This window comes from Pleurodeles waltl, chromosome 9 (genome assembly GCF_031143425.1).
Source record: "Pleurodeles waltl isolate 20211129_DDA chromosome 9, aPleWal1.hap1.20221129, whole genome shotgun sequence".
Classification (NCBI taxonomy): Eukaryota; Metazoa; Chordata; class Amphibia; order Caudata; family Salamandridae; genus Pleurodeles; species Pleurodeles waltl.
The window spans coordinates 461,770,070-461,790,041 of record NC_090448.1 but is presented as its reverse complement, the minus strand read 5'-3'; the positions used below and the strand labels follow the sequence as shown (position 1 = coordinate 461,790,041).

Below are 19,972 nucleotides of genomic sequence, written 5' to 3'. Positions count from 1 at the left end.
TTCCAAAAAACTCATATAGGGAATCCAATATCCAAACAAGGCATTGCCAGATGGATAGTTAAATGTATTCAAACCTGTTATATAAAAGCAAAAAGAGAACTGCCTATTATACCAAAGGCACATTCCACTAGAAAGAAGGGTGCCACCATGGCCTTTCTAGGAAACATACCAATGACTGAAATCTGTAAGGCAGCCACATGGTCTACGCCTCATACATTTACCAAGCATTACTGCGTGGATGTGTTAACAACACAGCAAGCCACAGTAGGACAAGCAGTATTAAGGACATTATTTCAAACAACTTCAACTCCTACAGGCTAAACCTCCGCTTTTGGGGAGATAACTGCTTACTAGTCTATGCACAGCATGTGTATCTGCAGCTACACATGCCATCGAACGGAAAATGTCACTTACCCAGTGTACATCTGTTCGTGGCATGAGACGCTGCAGATTCACATGCGCCCTCCCACCTCCCCGGGAGCCTGTAGCTGTTTTAAGTTGACAAAAATTAAACTTGTACATTTGTAAATATATCACTTTGTCACATTATGTACATACATACTTACTCCATTGCATTGCATTGCGGGGAAAACAATCTAAGATGGAGTCGACGCCCATGCGCAATGGAGCCGGAAGGGGAGGAGTCCCTCGATCTCGTGACTCGAGAAGACTTCTTCGAAGAAAAACAACTTGTAACACTCCGAGCCCAGCACTAGATGGCGGGATGTGCACAGCATGTGATGGGTGCTGGCTGAGGAGCAGGCAGGGATTCTGTGACTGCTTAGAAAATTAAATATTAATAGATCAGGTCCCCAGCTTTCAGTAATGACTCAGTGGGGGGGTCCCTGGGTTCCAGTAATGATAAAGTGGGTGTCCACAGAACTCAAGATTGGGAACCACTGTCCTATAGCACTTATAAATTGTATACTTTCTTGCCCGTGGTAAACCTAGAAGGGGCACCTTTTATGTGGGTAGCTTCAGAGAGTGTAGCAGCCCCCCAGAATATTAAAAAAAAAAAACAAAAAAAAAAACTCTCTGAGACCTCCTTTTTTTATTTTATTTTTTTAAAACAGATATATGTCTGGTGGTAGTCTAATGCATCCACTGTAGGTGGCCTGTGTTCGACCTCATGGTCACAGGTTCAAATCCCGGCAGGTCCACTCAGCCTTTCATCCTTCTGAGGTCAATAAAATGAGTACCATTGAGTTGGAACAATAAACATCTGTTATTCAGCGCCTTCACACCCTTGGGTGATGCGTGCACTTTACAAATACATGTTATGTTATTATAGTTATTGGTCACTTTTTTCACAAAAACAAGTGTCTGGTTTATGTTGATATGCTGACCCTATGATAACGCCAATAGGTCAGCTGACCCTTTGAGAAAGCCAGTACGTTTCCTGTACTTAAAATGCCAGGCTTTGGATTGTTTCATCACACATTCTGCCACACATGCCCATGGCGGTTTTGGTGCAGGGCTCACAGTGATGAACATCTTACTTCATGTCGAAAACACCATAGACATTCACTGAACATAAAGCTTAAAGTGACCTTATAGTTAGGGATAGCAATTATCTTCCTTTAATTTGTTTTTTTAAAACAAAAAATTCACTGAAAAAGACAAAGGCTAAAGTGACTTTATAGTTGGGTGACAATGACAGTGTATACATGCCATTTTAATCTTCCAAGGCTGCTGAAATTAACCAGTTAAAGTACTTCAAGTAACCATAACCCTTGCCATTCATTGCTAATTACCTCCCATATTACAACACTTATGACAATGTTCTATGACATCATTGATAGCATGACTGCAACATCTGAAATTACTTCATTTGTGACAACACTACATGATTGGGTCTGCTTGACATAAGTGTCTGTCGGGCTGACCTTTACTCAGTTTGACAAAATTTCTTTATGTACTAGAAAATAGGGAGGAGCCCCAACACCCTTACTAACGGTCCACCACTGGTCTCCATACTAAAGTTATAGAATTAGAAATTATTATTTCTATTACTATTATTATTGCTATTCTTTCTTTTCAGAATGAGCTAGGAGTTGTGAATTCTACCCTTAAGCTTGTAGCTGGCTTGTGGAAAAGTGATGCAGCCCTAAAACCCTATTTTGACCATTGTAAAAAGGGGGCTGGGTACACAGAGTGGCTGAAACTCGAGGGCATAGAGCATGAATGAGTCCCTGTCCTCAACTCCACTACTTGTAGGCAAATGCTGTGTTCAGTGCTATCATTTCCATACCAGGACATTGTCTTGGGCTCAGCCATCCTTTCATAGATGTAAAAGCCTAGCAGATTATTTGATGTCCATTTGGAGGTTATGTTAATGGCAGACCCCTGCAGTCAGTCCTGGCATATGCATGGTTGAATCCTTGCACAATGTTTTGTCCTTACGAGGGCTTGGTGGAGGCCCCAACAGAGCGCCTGGTCCGGTGTTGCACTTTTGCTGCTCTTGAAGGGAATGATTTTTAGGTTATGCCCACACAGATGCAGGCACATGACTTTGTTGTTGGTGAAGTGATGTGTCTTGTTACCAGTAATGTCATCTAGGCCAAGTGTGAGGCCATGGTCAGGGCATGGGGAAGTTAATGGTTACATGACTAACAATAATTGGGACATTTCAGTGGTTGTACAGTGCAGATCAAAACCATAAAATGTATTTATTCTGTGAGGCTTATGTTTGTATATATGTGAGTGGGTTAACTGTATAAAAAGCCATGGCTAATCAACCCTTAGTTCATAGGCACACAGGTTTCCTATGGCTTCACTTATAAATGCTTGAAATGATAATCCTTTGAAATATAGGATTCTTTCAATGCAAGTCTTTCTGATTTCCCTGCAGTAATGCTGATTTGGGGGGGGGGGGGGGGGGGGGGAGGGGGGAAGGGGGGATGACCACCTTGCTAATTGCTCCAAAAAATGTTTTAAAAAAAATATATGTAGCACGAAATATCATCCGATATTACCATCTCTAGTTTCAGTTGACGTTTGTAAAGTGACTCTGCCTTCAGGCTTGTGGCTTCTGATACCACTAGTGCTGCTTAGTGCAATATAAGACCATATTGATTGTGTTTCACACCTTTATGTACATAATGTGCACCAGATGTAGGAAATAAATCCATTTTCAAAGGGATGTTATGGTGTATAATTTTTTTGTATTTATTTTTTTTTTCTTTACATTGCTTTCAGGTGAGGTATTTGATTATTTGGTTGCACACGGACGCATGAAGGAAAAGGAAGCAAGAACTAAATTCAGACAGGTATGCCTGAGAACTGGGTCACAGTGTCTTTTCAAGCTGCTTGCTGCAAAGCACTGTTGTGATTCTGACAGTTGTGATCCAGTGCTTTTAAGTGTTAAAAGTATTGCAACATGTTACTTTGAGTTCAGTTCTGTTGTCCTAAGTGATTGAATACTGTCTTCTAATTCAGTGTTTCCATCACGAAAGTCCGAACAATAAATAAAGATGCCCTTTAACTTATGTATTTATCTTGTCACTTTTGCTGTGTCTTAGAGACAAAGGTCAAATGTCAGGCCAACAAATAGTTGATTTTCTTTTTAACAAGGGGTTGACATGTACAAACTCCACTCGAAAAGTAAAGTGAATTATGTGAGAAACTTGTTAGGCTCCTGGGAGTGTGAAAGGAAAGGCTGTAGGATGTAATTTTTTGTGCAAATACAAGAAATTGTAAATACCTGTAATCGAGCTGTACACATTCAGCAGTTAAAGCAAGAATATAGCACATTTGTTTTTGTAATTCCAAAGTGTAATGGAAACACAGATTTCAGTAGTTTTAAAACAAATCAACACATTTTACTTGGTGATGCACAAATGATGATTATTCACTAAAACCCAATTTCCACACATTATAGTTTTTTCACAGTAAAGCTGTTGTTCCATGCAGATTTAGTAGCTATTTTAATGAAAAATGTGCTGCTTGCAAATGACCGTGCGCTACCACTTGATGCTTTAGTCATGTCCATTAAAGCTAAATGAGTCGCAAACGTTTGTCAGTTCTAAAAACTTAGGAAGCACTGTCCTAAATGTATAAAGGCAAGTAATATATCACACATATTCTGTTTTGATAAAGCTCATAGATTTCATATTGGCATATCCCTGTCTCCACATGTGCCTTGTCATTGTTCAAGAATTTCACTGTAATCGAATTTTTACAGTTTGTTGTTTGTCATTCATTTTTTATTAAGTTTGTAAGTTTAACATAGATGCTTGTGTGGCATTCCGCATATCTTCCAGTAAATTCTTAGTGCTCTGGGAGGTGCCAGTGTGGCAGTTGTACTTTATATAATTACTTGGTTCATATCCATTTTTGATTTTTCACCCTACAATTCTACAGACATATATGTTACCATGAGGAACCAGTTCACTGTGCACCCAGGACCCTTCTGATCCTTCTCTTTTGTTACTCTCAGTTGCCCTTGTATTTTTGTCCCTCCCTCATATCCTGCAACAGTTCGAATAACCAATTTCCCCATGTCACTAATGCAGGACTTTAGGTTAGTTTAAACAAAAATGCTCCCTTTTTAAATTAACCAGTAATTTGTTTGCAATGCGTACTTTATCTGAATTCTAAAATTTTAGGCATGCGTTGACTCAAATATGAAACAAATATGAAACAAATATGAAAAGAAAGATTTTGAGTTTGTTGAAAAAGAAACCGATGGAGGGTGATCCCAAAATCTACTCTGGTGAGTTATCTGAAAGCAGCAAATCTAGGAAAAACTGTGGTAAAAAGAAAAAGTGCAGAGATATAATTATGGTGCATAGCTTTGTGACATGAGCCGATTAGGAAAAGGTGAGATGTTTTGGATTACATAAAATTGAGGATCAGTGGCACTGTCTACACTTATTTAATTACAAGCTCGAAAGCTATAATAGCCAAGACTTGAGAGACCTTGGTTTAGAGTTAAGGCTTGCATGAGTTTTTAAAGCATGGAAGCTTTGTTTCACTCTGCACCCTGGTAAGTCTTTACTTGCATGTGCATTAAAGTGAGTCAGAAGAAAGTAGCTGACCTTTTTGTGCCTTTAGAAAATAAGAAATGACTGGATATACAAAATCAAGATGTCTTAGAGTTTTAAAACTTCTTTAGCGAATCTTGCAGGGATTCCATTTCCACTTTCAGAAATGTAAAGGGCAACCGTGAAGATTGTGAACGAAATATAGTCATCCGTTAATTCCATTTAACCTGTCCTTTAGGGCGTCATTTCTCTCAGCAAGTTTGTTTCTAAGGGCCAGATGTATCAAAGGGTTTTTCCCATTCTGTGTCAATGGGAAAATGTGTTCGTACATATTGCCCTAAATCACATGTTTTTGTTCTGTATAGTATACATGCAAGAGCATGGATAAACAGTCAACTGTCTATTAAATTTGGAGTATCTTGCTTATTAGAAACCCAACTTTAATATAAAGATCTTCAATTCACTTTTTTCTCCTCTTCGTTGGTGCTATCTTGAATGCTAGTATTTTATTCTCTTTCTCTCCTGACTCATTAGATGTACTGGCTGATGTCCAGGGTACTGATTTACTTCATGCACAATAGAGTAAAAACTTGGGTAGGCAGGGCCAGAAGCACATACAAGACGTTTGTCTTTTTCCATCCCATCTCATACTTCAGTAATTTACTTCACTTCATGGAATCTACTGTGTTTTTGCAAAGCATTTGCAATAATCTGTTATTTATCATTTTGCCACCTCCTTTATGTGCTCAGAATTTAGAAATATAGTAATTTTTTAGATAAGTATAAAACAAACTGTTTTCATGTGTACATTAAGAGTTAGTGTCTTGGCTGAATTGGGGGAAATCCTGGTGCTTTCTTGGTGATGAAGTGTCTGTTTACGGGTGCCTGGTTAAAGACACTGCCTAGTGTCTTCTGAAGTCTAGCTAGCAGTTTAGGCACCAACTGGTAGTCCTGTCTATTTATGCAGAACCAGATCAATGAGTCATCCACTTCGACCTGGGTGCCTTTTTATTATTTCAGAAAATCCACCAGATTGGATCAAGTTGTTCCAGAGGCAGGTGGACACACTGGAGTCTCTGTGCAAATAGGACCAATTGGGTCCTGGTCTGTTCGGGTGGTATACCAACGACAACTTCAGCTAAAAATATCATCTGAACTGTAGGAGCTAGGAAGATAGTTTGAACTGTCCCAGTACCACTGCGCCTTCTTCAAGCCGCCAAAATTGGTCTCGCTGGAAGAGTGAGGGCTGACCAGCTTTCGATCGTTTAGGGGCAAAAGGGGGTGGGGGAATACAGGCTTGGATCTGGACAGCGTAGGCTTTAACCCGCCTTGGTATCAGACAGTAAAAAAGGATTGCGCCCCCCCTCCCTAAACACACATCCAGCTATAATGTTAAGCTGTGGAGCTCGGTTTCTTGGACAGATGGGCTGTGTTGTCCATGTGGTTTCTGAGTAATCTGTCCATTAAAGAGCCCTTAATCATGTCTTCTAGTCCCTTTGGTCCAGGTCTTCCCGTGTATAAGGTCAGCACTTGCATGCAGGTGCAGTTCAGTTCATTAGCGTGTTCTGTATTCTACATATCACAGCAGGAAGTGAATGTGCATACTTTCAAGACCTGAACCAATCTGGAAGATGAATGGCAAACAAGCAGAGATTCCATCCACAGTACTCTTTCTTTTGTTCTTTTATTGTAGTGCATGCACCCACATTGTCCAGAAGATAAGTGACGGCTCTGAAGTGCAATATTAATACTTATTCAGTGCTCAAGGTTGGATGCCAAAACCAACATATATCTTCACACAGGTCCCATATATGATCATGACAAGGAACCCATTTATAGGAACTGGGCGGACGTTTTACTGGGAAGATCCTGTATTTGTTCTACGTACAAGAAACAGAAAGTCCTGTGCGGCTGGACTGCAACCTTGCTCGTACCACCTCTAATCTATGCAGAGTGTGGTTTGTTGGCATTAGCTACTTTTTATTAAGAAAAGGAGAACCTTTTATTTGTCATCCTGACAGCTTCTAGACCTTTGGTTTGTTGAGACACAGTCAGGGAAGATATTTGAAGGGGCAGTGCCTGGAAGTCCCCTTTACTTGAGTGGCAGTCAGCCTAAGTACACCTTGGTGTTGTGTCTTTTTTTTTGTGACAAGGAGCTGGAGTCTAACATGGATTCCTGTGAAGGACACCTGGCAAATACCCATTGTGCTGCAGTGTTTTGGGCTAGCACTGATGTGAAAGGTTTTATCTTTCTAGATGAAATACCAGTTATTGGCCTGGCTGGCAAAGGTCGGTATTTATCCAGCTTTGAAAGAAAAACAGGAAGCATAAGCCATATCAACTTCTTTGTTAGAGGTTTATGTCCTTTCAGTGCCCTTGCCTCTTATTTCCAAAGATTGCAGGAGCAGGGAATCTAAGGTCAGATCATTATGGATTGGTCAGTGTGTGGAAGTGAATTAAGTTCTGTCGGAGCCCAACAGACGGTCAGTGTTGCGTGACATCCAGCAGCAAAGGAAGGTGGATAGCAGTTGGATTCATTGTGGCATGGGAAGCTACACTGAGCTAAGGAAGGGAACCCTAACCTCCCCAGGCCCATAAATATGGCTGGTTTTGTTTAGAGATGGATGGGTTGGAGGGAGACACTGCACGGGGAAGCTAGCTGGCATATCCACAATTACCAAAGGATAGCCTGCACGGGCACCACCATCTTGTACCTCCATGCATGCACTGCTGCATATCTTGCCATTCATTTGGTTAAATTCTACCAAAATGCAACATACACTTATAAATACTGCACATATGAGGCTGGGTAAGAGCTGGATATAGGGGATTCTAATCTGAACTAACCAGAACCATTAGGTACTTAGAACAATTTTACAGTCGGTCACATCAAAGACTGGGATTGAAGAATAGTAGCCATTTGGACTAATTGGGTGGGGGCAACATTTGCCTGTCTGCTCACAAGCAGCACAGTAAATAAAACATGGAGTACCTCCAGTGCGTCTTCAGAATGTCAGGGTAATATGTAGGCCTAAAAAAAGCATTTTGGGCAGTACAGCAGAGTTTGCCAAGACTTGCCTAGTACTATCTCTCCAGCAAACGTTTTTCCCACCTAATGCACCTTTAATGGAGAACATTTACTTGAACCAAATGTGAATGAGATTATAGAAAAAATGAAAATGGATAAAGACCATCAACTGAGTAGGAGCGCTGCAGCAACTTCACCATTCGGTTTGTCTACCACAGAGGAGGATACGGAAAGTCACTGTTTCTGGGCCACCGGTATATTATATAGCAACATAGATTGTAGCATTCATCATTTTAACTCATACATTTTTCTAGGTAATACCTGCTTGTGTGCAGGAGGACCTGTGGGAAGACTTTCTTAAACTGCCAGCAGTGGCCCAGTTGCCTTCCCTACATTATTGCAAGATACCTAGAGCGCTGACAGTAAGATTTTTACTTCATATTTTGTAGAAATTAACCCAGATACACTCTTTATTGGCATTCCAGGTAATTTGACTTTTCGGCCTTTGAGTAGTAAATACGTGTCTCTTTAGCAGTTCAGTGGGAATTTGGAGACAATTGCTGTAGCACATTCATTTATGAGTATACAAAAGATGGTTCTAGTGCCCTGGGAGAAGAACAGCTGTGTTCTTAGTCCACAATTATAGGTCATTGGCTCAGTCTGTGAGCACAAACCTGGAGTACATCTGTCCCCCTGGCTCTTTTGGTCATTTTTCACCACTGCAGTTAAACTCTATATCACAAGTTGCTGTCTGTGTGTTTATGTTCTGGAGCCTCTCTTTTGCACATTCATATCCACTAGGGTGCAATGTACACGCCTATTCAGAGTTGATGTGACCTGTACTTTAAAAGGTGGTAAACTTGTGATGCTGTTTGTGGATAGAGCGTTTTGTATCACTGTTTCTGGCCAATTAGAGCCCTTTGTTGAAAACAAGAATGTAAAAGAACAAATATATCAATAAGAGCCTAATTTAAAGGGCAGTCACTTACAGATTCACATAGGGATATGACCTTGACCTCCCTGTTATTAGCCCACCAGTTGCACACTGCTGACGAGGTGCTTCACCAGGTTCACGTTATTAAACCACAACTGCAACTTCTTTACTTAATTCCAACCACATGTTTTATCGCATTGACTCCTCAAAATTAAAAATGTTTCTCTCCATTTCACTCTGCATGTTTCATAACTGAATAACTGACACAGGAGTTGGAAAAAAAAGGTGCAAGATTGAGTTGCCTCAACCCCGAGCCTTCTCCTTTGTGAAACACACAAGATGGTAATGCTCTGTAGTTGTAAGACTTCAAATGTTGCTTAAAGACCGTGCAGATGGCATGAGGATGTTTCTTACAAATGGTTAAACATTATTCATTTGTTTCTAAATGCATGATAAACTGGTTAAAAAGTGCATGCTGTTTAGCAGGTTCACGTTAACATCCTTAATATACACTATTTTCCATCTAGATTGTATCTGCAGTGCAGTATTGCCATCAAAAACGTATTGTTCATAGGGATCTCAAGGTAGGTAAAAAGCAATTGTTATTTCACTGTATAAGTATGTTACATACAATGTGTTAGTGTTCTATAAATCCGTTTAATAGTATCTGTGAGCATTGGTTTGGAATATGTAATGGAAGAGAAAGTATGAGACTCATGATGTTGTTAATCTGCCCTAGACCAAATAAGGTAAACGACAAATTAAATCAAAAGTAGAATCGAAGAATAACAAAATAAGGGGCGAGTGATAGAAGTGAGCTGTACCCTTATCATAGAACTAAAGTGTGCACTAATATTTTGTGGCTAGAATCTACACAAATGATTTTAAGATCACCAATTTTTTAATTTCTGGTTGTGTTTTACATCTGTTGTATTTTTAATAAGGTTTTGCTCAAACCCAATGATAAAATTGCTTATGAAAGATTCCAAGCATTCAAATCAACACATCATTCAAAAAGCTGTAAGAAATTAGATGTCACTTGTGAAAAATCCCCAAAAAGGCTACCATCAATATCCTCCACTACCATAATGATTGTTTCCTCATCAATGATTTTCCTCCCTGGGTGGTTCACTTTTAACTTGCTTGTTTCCTTGTCCAACAAAGTATAGTTATTTTGTTTACCTTCCATGATGACATAGTAATTCTTGAAAAATAGAAGGTACCAAATACAACCAATTGGATCCAGGACACAAACGACTGAACTTTCTCCACATATCAACAACAAAAAAAAAAAGAACTCTGAACTGTACAGTGAGAAGCTTTATTCTATGGAGTGTGTGGTTAGTTTTTTTTCATCATGGTTGGAGCTCAAACAGCAACACAAATGGAGTGCAACTACAGTGTCCTTTATTTGCGAAATGTATTTGCTTGTTGGTGGGCACGTGCATGTCATTGTGAAAGGTCCTGTAAATCTTTTGGGAAATATTAAGTTAATTCTATTCCATAATCATGTTTAAAATTCAGAAGGCTAACTTGTTGAATGAGGTATACCTTTCCGTTATGGCTTTCCAACCTTTATTTGAGCATATTATAAAGATAGGAAGAACCTTCTTGTAATAATATGTTGCTAAACTGGCCCCCCTTCTTTCTTGTTTGCTGGATCCTATTTTTGATTGCTGGCTTTAGAACTCTGAACTTTACCTTTGCTAACCATTAGTAAGGAGCCCGAGTGCCCCATTTAAAAATAGTTGAACTCGCATAAGTCTAATAGGTATACTTAACATTCCTATAAATCCCTAGTATAATTGTGTGCAAAGTGTACCTGGGACCTGGAAGTTAAATGCCACAAGTGGACTGCAGTACCTTTTGTACCATTCACTGCAGTGCCTAAACAAACATTGCTTCAGGCATACATTCTGTAGCCTGAGTGCAGCAGTGGGGCCTTTTAATCCTTTTTAAATATTAATTCAACCATATGTAAGCCTTGTAGCCTGCAAGATAAGGCACATGGTATTTAAAAGTGGGACATTTGAAAAATTGAAAAGTAGAAAACCAGAGTACATATTAAAATGCTCATGCTCTATCTCGGGAATGGGACCAGCTTGAAAAATAACTAAACCACAATTGTTAATTGTTATTAAAAATCTAATTTAATAGTCGTCTGTTTTTTTTAAATAAACATTAAGGAAAAGTAACTTTTTTACTAGCTTGAACTGTCAGATGACCACTTAGCATAAGGCTCTACAAGCTGTCAGCCTGCGCTCAGCCATGAATAGGTATGATGTGCCTCCCTACAGCAAACCCTAGGATGACCTGGATGGGCAGAGATTACTCTGCAGACTATAGAGGGTGGGGACTGTGGGCATCGTCTTGGACACTGCAGTGTCACATTCTGCTGGACAGGTCTGTTGTGACCCATGTAACATGTGGGGCACTCTGGAAGTGACAGAACAGGATGCTAAGACCTTGCTTATGGATCCCCTTTCTTGTTGCTAAAGGACTTTTGTCCTATAGGATTACTGTCTCTGGATTTGTTTTCGACACAGTGCCTTTCTGAAACTGGATTTTGTATTGTTAAATGTGGGCGGACACTAGGATTATCATGGTACACTGCACCATACAGACACAGCCTTCAGAGCCCAAGCTGAGTTGGGGAAGAATTTTGTCATCTTGAAAATGCCCCGACACAGATTTTTGGGCCTGTTTGAAATAAGGTAAACTGGAACTGCTGCAATAAAATGGATAGTTACCCCCGGATACATTTTTCCCTTGTTTGTTGTCAAGCCAATCAAGAGCAGAGGTTCTGATGGAGCAGCGAATATAGAAATGCCCTTTATATAACTGCTTTACCAACTCTTCCAGTCCCTTCTGTTGTATTAATTTTAGTATTTTAATTTACTTACTCCCTGTTCAAAGTACTCAGTTTTGCTACTGCTATTGTGGGTCCAGCTGTGAAAATGCTTCATGTGTGTAGTATATATAACTGAATTAATCTCTCCTTTAGACTTCAAACCATGTTCAATGCTGTTACAGTTAAGGATCCAACAACATTCATCTCTGTTCGATATGACTTGTAAGTCCCTCCTCTTTGAGGTTTGCTGACCAGTTCAATGACTTGCCAGCTGTAGGAAGCTGGGTCCTGGTTGCAGTATATGTACACACTTGTTGTGCACTGGGTTGCTGCTAAACAGGTCCCCAGTGTTACGTCCCCCAAAACAAGACACCTGGTTGCTTGATCCCTCAAGTGGCCAGGCTCTTTAGAACCTCATATTCCTTCGTAAATGATACCTCTGGTACCTAGAGCTTAGGTACTGAAGAGGGTCCCTAAGAGGTCCAGCACAGCTTGTGCCACTCTAAAGGACCCAGAACCAACCACATGCAGCCTGCCATTGCAGGCTGCATTACAAGGTGCTCCCAAAAGTGAAAACACGACATGGCACACAGCCTGTGTGCTATGTCTCCTAAACACTGCATGTAATATTTGTAAGACACCCCTACAGCAGGCCTTACAGCTTTACGGCAGGGTACATTATATTATATATCTGGACATATCTGCAAGAACAGATAAGCCCCTCCACTGTCTGTCGATATTTTGACATAGTAAGTGTACAGGGAAGCGATTTTAAGTACATGTACTGTGCGCTTGTCAATAGAGTTACCCAGCTACATCATGGCTTCACTGAAACTTGGGATTTCTGATGGATACACCTACCTGTGGATTCCTCACCAAAAAAAAGAATTCTCCCCTCGCGCTAGCCTTCGACGGAAATTTCTTCTAGCTCTGTACGTCGACGATGACGTCACAATCGCCCGACTACACGCGACGCCACATGACATCATATAGGCAATAAGAAGCCAACGTCGACGTGCAGATGTCAGTTCCCTTTTTTCCGTGCCCGAATAACGGTTGTTTCTTCGAGGCTCACAGGGAGCTACTGTTACCAACGGACGGTTACGATGTCGCAGCCTAGAAAATCCGTCTTTAAACCTTGTAACCAATGCGGGGATCGGATGTCGGTTACCGACCCCCACGAAAACTGCCTCTGGTGCCTTAGTTCCGATCATGAGGTCGAGGCATGCGGTTCGTGCCAGCGCATGAACCCTAAGGCACTCAAAGAAAGAGAGGCGAAGTTATTCTTGGCCCGGTCCAAGAAGAAGAAAGAGAGGCATCATAGGAGGGAGTCTTCGTCTAGATCCTCTAGGTCTCGTCATCACCATAGTGGCTCTCGGCGCCGTCCTGGATCTCTGCGCCGATCGAGCAAAGGACGGTCCAGGTCTAGATCGGCTTCTCCGTCGACTCGTCGTCGTCTGAAGTGGGAGATGAGCCCGACCGTCACCCCGCCACCTCCGGCGAGTCCGACGTCACCTGGGTCGGTCTTTGAAGTCGAGCCTCCCCAGAGGCCTGAAGGTTCTCCTGGCCAGGAGTTACCTGGACCCTCTTCGGCAGCTTTGCCGGCGCAGCAGCAACAGTACCCGGCTTTCCCGACTCCGGGATCGGATCCTGCAGCGTTTTTGAACGCTGTGTGTAACATCTTTGCTTCCATGGCGCCGGGTGGAAGTCATGCGGGTCCGTCTGGTCCTTTGGCCTACGACTTGGGTGTTCCGGCGTCTTTCAAGTCGGCGCCGTTCACCCCGTTTGTCTGCTGCGTCTGAAGCGGCGCCGATGCTTACGACGTCGATCAGGATGGTTACACCTGTTACGGTGCTCTCGGATCCCATCGACGTCCAAGAACGCTGTGGAGCCGGAGCCTCCGGCTTCGGATGAATCAGAGGTTCAGCGCCGACCGAGATCTCCAGGCTTGGAGTTCAGACTTAGATCAAGGCGTCTGGCCCTTCGTCTCTTGGAAGAGGAGGAGTACGCGAAGCAACACCTGGAGGAAGGAGAAGTTGTAGAGCCCTCAGGTGACTTCCAGGGTCTGGACTCGGCTAGTGGCCTTGACACTACCCCGGAATGGATCTAGCTTCTCCTGGAGAGATCACAGAGGAAGCAGCTTCTTTCCATAAGGTCATTCGTAAGGCTGCGGACTTTTTGGATATTACTCTTCCTACCGCGGAGGTTAAGAGAAATTTATTGACAGAGGTCCTCCATCCGACATCTGCTTCTGCTGAGCCTCTTCTTCCATTCAATGAGGCTCTGCTGGACCCTATTAAGGATATTTGGATGAAACCTGTATCCACCGCTGCGGTCAACAGAGCGGTGGCTCGGCGTTACAGGACGGCGCCTGGGGATCCGTTGTTTCTTTCCAGGCAACCAACTCCGGAGAGCCTTGTGGTCCAAGCTTCATGTTCCTCCAGATCCTCGCCTGGCTCGTTTCCTGGGGTTCCTGCTGATAGAGATGGACCATACTGCTAAAAAATACATTTTCATCGTGCAGTATGGCCCTGAAATCTTCCAATGCCACATGCATACTGGGACGTTACATACATGCCCTTATGGAAGAGGCAAAGGGCCATCCTAATGTGTCACAGGAGATGCTGCAACTCTTTTCGGATGCTCAAGCGGCTGCGACGCAAGTAATCCAGTCTGGTTTGGACACTTCGGACTCGTGGCTAGGGCTATGGGCACGACCATAGTCTCTAGGAGGCAGTTTTGGCTTAGATCATCGGGCTTCTCGACGGACGTGCAGGCTACGCTCCTTGATCTTCCGTTTGATGCGGAAAAGCTCTTCGGTTCTAAGGCTGACTCAGCCTTAGAACGTTTTAAAGAGAGCAGAGCGACAGCTAGATCCTTGGGACTCCAGTCGTCGGCCTCATCCACCTTTAGAGGCTTTCAGAGATTTAAAGGATTTGGTCGTGGTTCCTTTCGAGGTAGACTGCAAGGACCACAACAAACTGCTTCTACCCTGCCTTACAGATCCTTCAGGGGCAGGGGCAGGGGCAGAGTCCGTACGAGAGGAGCCACCTTGCAGCACTCTGCCTCTTCCTCTTCCTCTTCCTCAGGAGGGGTGCAGCAAGGAAAGCAGCCGTAGTCCTCCACCATTCCCTGTCCATTTGTCTCCAGTAGGGGGGAGACTTACCCTTTTTCTTCCAATGTGGGAGGTCATAACATCAGACTCCTGGGTCATCGACATTGTGAAGAGGGGGTACGCTCTTCCCTTTCGGGAATTTCCTCCCACCCTCCCTCCCCACCTATCCTTCTGTTCGGAAGACCATTTTCTCCTGTTACAGCAGGAGGTATTATCCCTATTACAAAAAGGTGCAATAGAGTTGATTCCCGAGCAAGAGAGGGGTCAGGGGTGCTATTCAAGATACTTTTTGATTCCCAAGAAGGATGGTCGGCTGAGACCGATTTTGGACTTGAGGATTTTGAATTGGTTCCTCAAACAGTAAAAGTTCAAAATGCTGACCCTCTCACAGGTTCTTTTGGCGTTGAACGAAGGAGACTGGATGGTGTCGGTCGATTTGCAGGACGTGTATTTTCATATTCCGATCCTCAGATCGCACAGGAAGTATCTCCGTTTTGTGGTGGGATCACAACATTATCAGTTTGCGGTCCTCCCGTTTGGTCTTACTTCAGCACCTCGAGTCTTCACGAAGGTGATGGCGGTGGTAGCGGCAGAGCTCAGAAGAAAAGGGATCGCTGTGTTTCCCTATCTGGACAATTGGTTGATCAAAGCCAGTACTCCAGAGCTCGTGCGGTGCCATCTCCAGTCGACAACTCAATTGTTGTACGACCTGGGGTTTTCAGTCAATGTACCCAAGTCTCACCTGGAGCCCTCTCAATGCCTCCTGTTCATAGGGGCAGTATTGGACACGACATTGAATCGGGCCTTTCCTCCGCCACAGCGGGTTCAGGACATACAGGCTTTGGTTCCAATGTTTTGAAATGAAGCGGTAGTTCCAATCCTCAAAGTCCTTCGTCTGCTCGGTCTGTTTGCTTCTTGCATATTGTTGGTCACTTATGCACGCTGGCACATGAGGGCTCTCCAGTGGTGCGTCCGCAGGCAGTGGTTTCAGCACAAAGGGGATCTCGAGGACTCGATAAAGATCTCCAGAGACACTGCAGTGGATCTTCAATGGTGGGCAGCGGTCGACAACCTGTCTCAAGGAAGGCCGTTCTCGCTACCCCCACCAGTGGCCTCAGTGGTAACGGATGCTTCCACTCTAGGGTGGGGAGCTCATCTGGGGGACCTGGAGATCAAAGGCCTTTGGTCTCCAGTAGAACAGAAATTACACATCAATCTGTTAGAATTGCGGGCAGTACGGCTGGCACTCAAGGCCTTCCTCCCTTCCATTCGCCGTCAGTCAGTCCAGGTTCTAACGGACAACACGACCGCGATGTGGTATATAAACAAACAGGGAGAAGTGGGGTCGTATCTTCTCTGCAGAGAAGCTCTTCGACTCTGGTCCTGGCTTCAGGACCACAAGATCCTTATTGCACATCATTTGGCCGGAGTCCTGAATGTGCGTGCAGACATTCTCGGTCGACCACGAGTGGCGTCTTTATCCAGATCTAGTTCTGTATATCTTCCAGATGTGGGGATATCCACAAATAGATCTGTTTGCAACTCGAGAGAATACGCAGTGCCCACTGTTTTGCAGCCTCCAGTATCCGGTGCAATGAGCTCTGGAGGACGCGTTTCAGATGTCCTGGAAGGGTCAGTTGCTTTACGTGTTTCCCCCCATACCCTTGATTCCTCGAGTTCTCAGGAAAATACACCAGGACAGAGCTCAAGTCATCTTAATAGCTCCGGATTGGCCGAGAAGGGTGTGGTATTCGGACCTACTCCAACTCTCTGTGCCCTCTGCTCCGTCTCCCTTGCAGGGTGGACCTCCTCTCGCAGTCGCAGGAGCAGATTCTACACCCCCACCTCCAGAGCCTGCATCTTCGTGCCTGGAGATTGAACGGGCAATCTGAGTTCCTTTTCTCTCCATCTAGATGTGGTAGAAGTTATTCTATCGGCCAGGCGACACTCCACCAAGTCAATCTATGCAAATCGTTGGGCTAAGTTTACAAGCTGGTGTGGAGAGAATAATTTAGATCCTTTAAGAGCTGGTTTATCTGACATTTTGTCATTTGCGCTCTATTTGGCACAGAAAGGTTTTTCAGTTGCCACTGTTAAGGGTTATCTGTCTGCACTATCTGCTTTTCTGTGCCTTCCTGATCAACCATCCTTCTTTAAATCACCAATTGTTTTAAAGTTTCTAAAGGGACTCAATAATAAGTATCCGCCCACGCCATTCGTTATGCCTCAGTGGGACCTTAACTTGGTTTGAACTTTTCTTATGGGGGCCCCGTTTGAACCCATGCACTCTTGTTCTTTACGGTTTCTAGTATTTAAAACTGGTTTCCTGGTGGCAATAACATCTGCCAGAAGGGTTAGTGAGCTTCAGGCTCTAACTGTAGAAACCCCATTCCTTTCCTTCTTCAAGGACAAAGTGGTGTTGAGGACCAAGGCGGCTTTCCTACCGAAGGTTGTTACACCCTTTCACCTGGGGCAGTCAATTACTCTCTCTTCCTTTTACCCTCCACCTCACCCATCCAAGGAGGAAGAGAGGCTCCACCGGCTGGATCCGCGAAGAGCACTGAGCTTCTACGTCGCCAGGACGAAAGAGTTCAGACAGGATGAACAGGTCTTCGTTGGATACGTGGAGAAGAGGAAAGGTAGAGCGGTCCACAAGAGAACGCTGTCCAGATGGGTCATTCTATGTATTAAGATCTGCTATTCTTTGGTGAAGAGAGATCCACCTGTGGGGCTTCGTGCCCATTCCACCAGGGCCAAAGCAGCTTCATCGGCTTTGGCTAGAGGTGTTCCTGTGGCTGACATCTGCAGGGCAGCGACCTGGGCATCCCTCCATACTTTTTCCAAGCATTACTGTTTGGACTCTGAGGTCAGGAGGGATGGCCATTTTGCTCGCTCGGTGCTGCAAGATTTCTTGGTTTGACCATTTGGGCACCCACCACCGGAGGTTATACTGCTTGGGGACTCTATTCTTTTGGTGAGGAATCCACAGGTAGGTGTATCCATCAGAAGAATAAGTTACTTACCTTCGGTAACGCTTTTTCTGGTGGATGCAGTAACTACCTGTGGATTCCTCACGGTCCCACCCACCTCCCCGTTGCCTGACTGGTCAAACCAGGATCTCTTTGGGTGCGCATCCTTGAATTTGTATATATATGTGTTCGATGGCATGTGTAGCTGCAGATACATATGCTGTGCACATCCCGCCATCTGGTGTTGGGCTCGGAGTGTTACAAGTTGTTTTTCTTCGAAGAAGTCTTTTCGAGTCACGAGACCGAGGGACTCCTCCCATTTCGACTCCATTGCGCATGGGCGTCGACTCCATCTTAGATTGGTTTTTTTCCGCCATCGGGTTCGGACGTGTTCCTTTTCGCTCCGTGTTTCGGGTCGGAAAGTTAGTTAGAATCTCGGAAAAAACGGCGGTATTGTTTGCGTTCGGTATCGGGTCAGTTACAACAGATCGACACCGAATTTAGAAGAGTTCCGGTGGCCCTTCGGGGTTCTTTTCGATCCCCCGTTGGGGCCTGGTCGGCCCGGCCACGTGTGAATTCAAGGCTGATGGAACGGACCCCATTCCACTTCTGTCCAAAATGCCATAAGAAGTATCCGTATACGGATCAGCATCTGGTCTGTAACTTGTGCTTGTCCCCAGAGCACAAGGAAGATACTTGTGAGGCCTGTCGAGCGTTTCGGTCCAGAAAAACGTTGAGACCGAAGAGCCAGAAGACTGCAGATGGCGTCGACGCCGACAGAACAAGAGCGTTTCGAGGAAGAAGAGGAAGCTTTCTCTATCCAAGAGTCGGACTCGGAAGAGCTCGAGGCCGAAGAAACGCCAAAAACCGTGACTAAGACGTCGAAACATAAGACTCACGAGAAGTCAACAAAAGCCCAGGGGACGCCACCGCCAACAAGCCATGGCTTAACCCAAACAAGCGGTGACCGAGCCAAGGCACCGAAAAAGGGCACGCTGGTGTCGAAGTCATCCGACTCCGGTCGAGATACCGCCACACAGCAATCTCGGACCCGAGACATCGGCTCTGAGAAATTTCGGCATGTCACAGCGGCACCGAACAAATTCGGCATCGAGACACCACCACGCCGAAAATTACAAAGGTTTCTTCGGAGCCTAAAAAGACCTCCGAAAAAGTTTCGGTTCCGAAACATCCAGCCTCGGAGCCGAAAACAGGTTCCTATACAGAGGAACAAGGATTGGCCTCCCAAATGAAAAAACACAGATTTGGAGAGGAACTTCAAGCTGTAGAGCCAGACTATACTCAAAGGAGGCTCCACATTCATCAAGACACAGGGAAGATAACCACTCTTCCTCCAATTAAAATAAAAAGAAAACTTGCCTTTCACGAAAAGGACAAGGAGCCACAGGCAAAGGTGGCAAAGAAAACAACTCCACCACCTTCTCCACCACCATCAGTGCACACATCACCAGTAGCAACTCCTCCACTGATGCACTCCCCGACTCATACTGCCATGAGTCAAGATGATCCTGATGCATGGGACCTTTACGATGCTCCAGTATCGGACAACAGCCCAGACTCGTACCCTACCAGGCCGTCCCCTCCTGAGGTCAGTACATCTTACACACAAGTGATCGCAAGGGCAGCTGCTTTCCATAACGTCACCTTGCATTCAGAACCAATTGAGGATGACTTCTTGTTTAACACACTAACCTCCACTCATAGCCAGTACCAAAGACTACCTATGCTCCCAGGAAAGCTAAAACATTCAAAACAAATCTGTCAGGATCCTGTTAAAGGCCGAGCCATAACTCCAAGAGTGGAGAAAAAGTACAAGCCACCGCCAACAGATCCTGTTTATATTACAACACAGTTAACTCCAGACTCAGTAGTTGTTGGGGCAGCTCGTAAGAGAGCAAACTCTCATACCTCGGGAGACGCACCACCTCCAGACAAAGAGAGTCGCAAATTTGATGCTGCGGGCAAAAGGGTTGCAGCACAAGCAGCAAACCAATGGCGCATTGCCAATTTTCAAGCGCTTTTGGCAAGATATGACAGAGCTCACTGGGATGAGATGCAACATTTGATAG

The 19,972-nt window shown here is 44.2% G+C and overlaps 1 protein-coding gene across 3 annotated transcripts in view; it reads left to right on the top strand.

The window, feature by feature from the left end:
- Positions 1 to 19,972, top strand: part of MARK3 (microtubule affinity regulating kinase 3) — a 383,109-nt gene that overhangs the window by 84,392 nt on the left and 278,745 nt on the right. For 2 of the 3 annotated variants that reach the window (XM_069207286.1, XM_069207285.1), the window contains exons 6-7: positions 3,199 to 3,269; positions 9,475 to 9,531. In XM_069207286.1, coding sequence (XP_069063387.1) covers positions 3,199 to 3,269; positions 9,475 to 9,531 — 128 coding nt within the window. The remainder of the gene's footprint in view (positions 1 to 3,198; positions 3,270 to 9,474; positions 9,532 to 19,972) is intronic. The other variant, XM_069207287.1, reaches the window with a different exon arrangement.